The sequence below is a fragment of the Mus pahari genome, chromosome 10 (assembly GCF_900095145.1).
Source record: "Mus pahari chromosome 10, PAHARI_EIJ_v1.1, whole genome shotgun sequence".
Lineage (NCBI taxonomy): Eukaryota > Metazoa > Chordata > Mammalia > Rodentia > Muridae > Mus > Mus pahari.
Genome location: NC_034599.1, coordinates 99,668,149 through 99,671,806, shown reverse-complemented (window position 1 = coordinate 99,671,806; position 3,658 = coordinate 99,668,149). Strand labels below are relative to the sequence as shown.

At 48.3% G+C, this 3,658-nt stretch overlaps 1 protein-coding gene across 2 annotated transcripts; it reads right to left on the bottom strand.

Moving 5' to 3' along the window:
• Positions 1-297: 297 nt before the first annotated feature.
• Iqcf1 (IQ motif containing F1) lies at positions 298-2,498 on the bottom strand. 2 transcript variants are annotated; one of them, XM_021208016.1, is made up of 3 exons: positions 2,424-2,498; positions 1,968-2,072; positions 298-748 (listed from the first exon to the last, which is right to left on the bottom strand). In XM_021208016.1, the coding sequence occupies exons 1-3, from the start codon at positions 2,424-2,426 to the stop codon at positions 308-310; spliced, it is 549 nt and encodes a 182-aa protein (XP_021063675.1). In that variant the 5' UTR covers positions 2,427-2,498; the 3' UTR covers positions 298-307. The 2 variants fall into 2 exon arrangements, with proteins under 2 accessions (XP_021063675.1, XP_021063676.1); XM_021208017.1 differs by lacking the exon at positions 1,968-2,072 and having other exon boundaries at positions 301-748.
• Positions 2,499-3,658: the final 1,160 nt, after the last annotated feature.

The following is a 3,658-nucleotide window of genomic DNA, read 5'->3' as shown; positions in this document are numbered from 1 at the left end:
AGAAGAAAAGAAGAAGAAGAAGAAGAAGAAGAAGAAGAAGAAGAAGAAGAAGAAGAAGAAGAAGAAGAAGAAGAAGAAGAAGAAGAAGAAAAGAGGAAGAAGAAGAAAGAATTTAGTGGGACTCTCTAGACAGCTTCCAGTTTAGGTATCAAGTTAGACTCAGAAGCTGAGGATGAAAAGCCAGTCCAGCAAGGAGACAAGAACCCAGGGTTGCCACTTCCCCAGAGCTAGTATACAAAATGCCAAGACTTTCCCATCATGCCCTCCTGGAATTTGTTAGAGAGCAACTCCACATAAGACCACCACCTCACTGTTTTATTGGGAGGGGAATACATTCGGTCACAATACAAGGCCCCGAACCCAGCAAGACCTCCAGCTCAAGATGCATCTGGCTGGTCGAAATTCGGTATTGGCCCTTGATGACACCCCGTGAAGAGCAAGTATGACACCTCCAGTGGGACTGGATGGTCCGGACAGCCTTAAGCAACCGACAGTAACGCCTGCGGATACGCCACATGCGGATCCAGGACTGCAACCTGACGACTGCCCACTGCTCCTGTTGGAAGATATCCAGCATGGACTGCCGCCTCTTCTCCATAATCTTTGGCAGCATCAACCGCCACCAACATTGGATGATCCAGGCACTGAGGGCTGCGTGCAACAGCGACCGACGTACCAGGGTACCGCGCCACCAAGCTTGGATCTTTACAACTTGGTCCTTTTCAGAAAGCTCCTGGGTTTTATTGGACTTGCAAAGAAAAAGGGAAGGTTTAGTGAATGCCCTCATCCACCTCAGCACGAGGAGATGCTGAAAAGGGCTCTGACTCCTTGTTCATCGCTGCCCCTCCCTTTGCTCCTGAAATTCAGAGCCTTGGTCAGGACACTGGCTGGGACTAGAAGATTGGGTTGGTGTCCTGCCTCTGTCCCTCACCCTCTGGCTTCAGGCCACCAGCAGGTCACCGTGTTCCTGAGTCTCAAGCCTGGCATTCCAGCTTTCCCATAGACCAGGTTAGCAAAATCTGTGAGCCTATACGTATGAAATGGTTATGCCAGGCTGAGCCTGCCCACCTAAACAGGACCAGATCCCTTCCCATTAGAACCTTCTGGGGAATTGGTGTCCTTGTTCATTTCTCCCTCTTGACTCTCCCCAGTCCTCAACCTTCTCCTCCCTCTTGTTACATTTCTTTCAACTCATACAGTCCAATCTTCTCTTCCCACCCTGCCCCCATCATGTGTGTATGTGTATATGAGTGTGTATGTGTGTGAGTGTGTATGTGTATGAGTGTGAGTGTGTATAGGTGAGTGTGTATTATGTATGAGTGCATGTGTTTATGAGTGAGTGAGTTTATTATGTGAGTGTGTGTATGAGTGTGTGTTTATGTGTGTATGTGTATGTGATATGTATACATGTGTGAGTATGTGTATATGTATGTGTGTGAGCATGTGTATGAGTGTGTGTGAGTGTATGTGTATGTGTGTGTTTGTGTGTTATGAGTGTGTAAATGTGTGTGTGTGTGAGTGAGTGTGTATATATGTGTGTATGTGGTGAATCTATGGAATCTTTCCTGGCCTCAACCTTTTTCCTAAGTGGCTCAGCCTCCCACATACTGGGACAATTGGTGTGCACCATCAAGCCTGATAATTTTCACAGTTCTCATCTTAATTGACAAGCAGTCATATGTGTAGAATCATAAAACACACACACACAAGTCTAAGCTAACCTCCCAACATCTTAGCCACTCTATTTCATAAATGTATTCCCTGAATCAGCCCCAGGCCCTTGGTCTGAGCCGTAGCTTTTCCAACTTCACACTAACATTGTCTGCTTTCTATGTCTGAACCAGAGTTTTAGCCTGAAAAGGAAACAGGAGAGAGTGGCAATAATGGACCATTTGCCCCGGATCTGAGCTCTGGACCATGCAAAGGACAAGGGTCGGAGGAGACACCGAGGCCCTCTCTCCTCCTACCTCTGCCTTCTCTGTCTCTGAGGATAGATCAGCTGGCTGCTGCGTCTCCTGAGGAGCATCGTCAGTAGGTGCATTAAGATCTTCAGGCTTCTGCTGCTCCTCACCCTGTGCTCAGCAATTGGGGAAGTCAGGGGTGGGACTTGCCATCTCCCCTCGCTGCTCTGTACCCACACATCCCTGCCTTCCAGGGCTCCCGGACTTTCTCTCTTTCCCACCCTACATCTTGTGAGTCAGGGTTTCTCTGTGTAGGCCTGGCTGTTCTGGAACTTGCTCTGTAGACCAGGCTGGCCTCCAATTCAGAGATCCGCCTGCCTCTGCCTCCTGGGATTAAAGGTGAGTGCCACCACCACACAGCTACTTCCTTCCCAGACCCTGAGGCATCAGAGGGTCCCCTTGTCCTGAGAGCTCTATGGGGACATACAAGCATAGCGCGTCTGCCCTCCCTCGCTTGCTCACCATCGTTCACGCATGGATTGGGTGTAGATGGTTCAAATCCCCTCAGGTCTGTGCTGCTCCGGCATTGACGTGAACAGAAAGCAGAGGAGGGTGGCCCATGATGTCATAAGGGCAGCTGTGACTCGGGCAACAGTTGAGTCACTTCCAAGGAAAAGGCAGAGTTGATGCCTGTTTGCTTGTTTGGTCTTTTTTTGCCATAAATGCCCAGAGCCCTGGCTTTAAGACCGAATCACGGGAATCACTGGTCCATTGATGTAAAGGTGTATAATGAACCATTGATGATAACACTTCATTCACATTTCTGAATAATCAATGATTTATTTAACGATTTATAGGCTGCTCATACCTTCAGACAAGATGGGGCGCATTCAGATGGCCATAGACTGCTTATACCTTCAATACTATATAAATATTTAAAAAGTAGTGAGTTAAGTCAGACATGGTGGCTGGCCTATAATTCCAGCACTCAGGAGGCTGAGGCAGGAGGATTGCTTTGGGGTCAAAGCTAGCTCAGAGTCTCAAAGGGTAAAAATGAGTTGATCTCTCCTGCCTAGATACATTTGTAAGTAAAGAAACCTCAGATCAAGTGGCTACATTGAGCAACATCAGAACAATGGCACCTGGCTCTGAACATGAACGCAAGGGAGGGGAAAGGCATTTACACAACCACTAGTGACCACAGAGGCACTGGGTGGCTGACATATTCCAACCCACACACACAGTGCCCAGGGGACCGAAGAACAAACCTGGGACCCATCATCTCAGTTCTGGGTTCAGGGTTCTCTTTCTCCTTCTGCCCTTAGAGATGACAGGGATGCAACCAGACAGGTGAAAGGCTACACAGGGGAGCCATCTCGACAGCCTGAGGCCTAGGGTTCATTCAGTCATGGTCCCAGGAGTCACTGGGTGGTCCTTTCAGAATGTGCATGCTTAGTGTAGAACTGGGGAGTATACTGAAGGGGAGGGGGTCATGTTCTGAGGCTAAAAGTGTCAATGTGAGGGAGGTGTGGAAGGCAGGATGTGGGTGTAGGTTAGAGAGATACATTAGCCTCTATTTGGAAAGCAGAAGGGACAGGACTTAATGACATTTTATTTTTAACCTCTCAGATCTATCACATTCACACATACCACATACATACACACACACTGAGAGAGAGAGACAGAGACAGAGACAGAGACACAGAGAGAGACAGAGAGAGAGAGAGAGAGAGAGACAGAGAGAGAGAGAGAGAGAG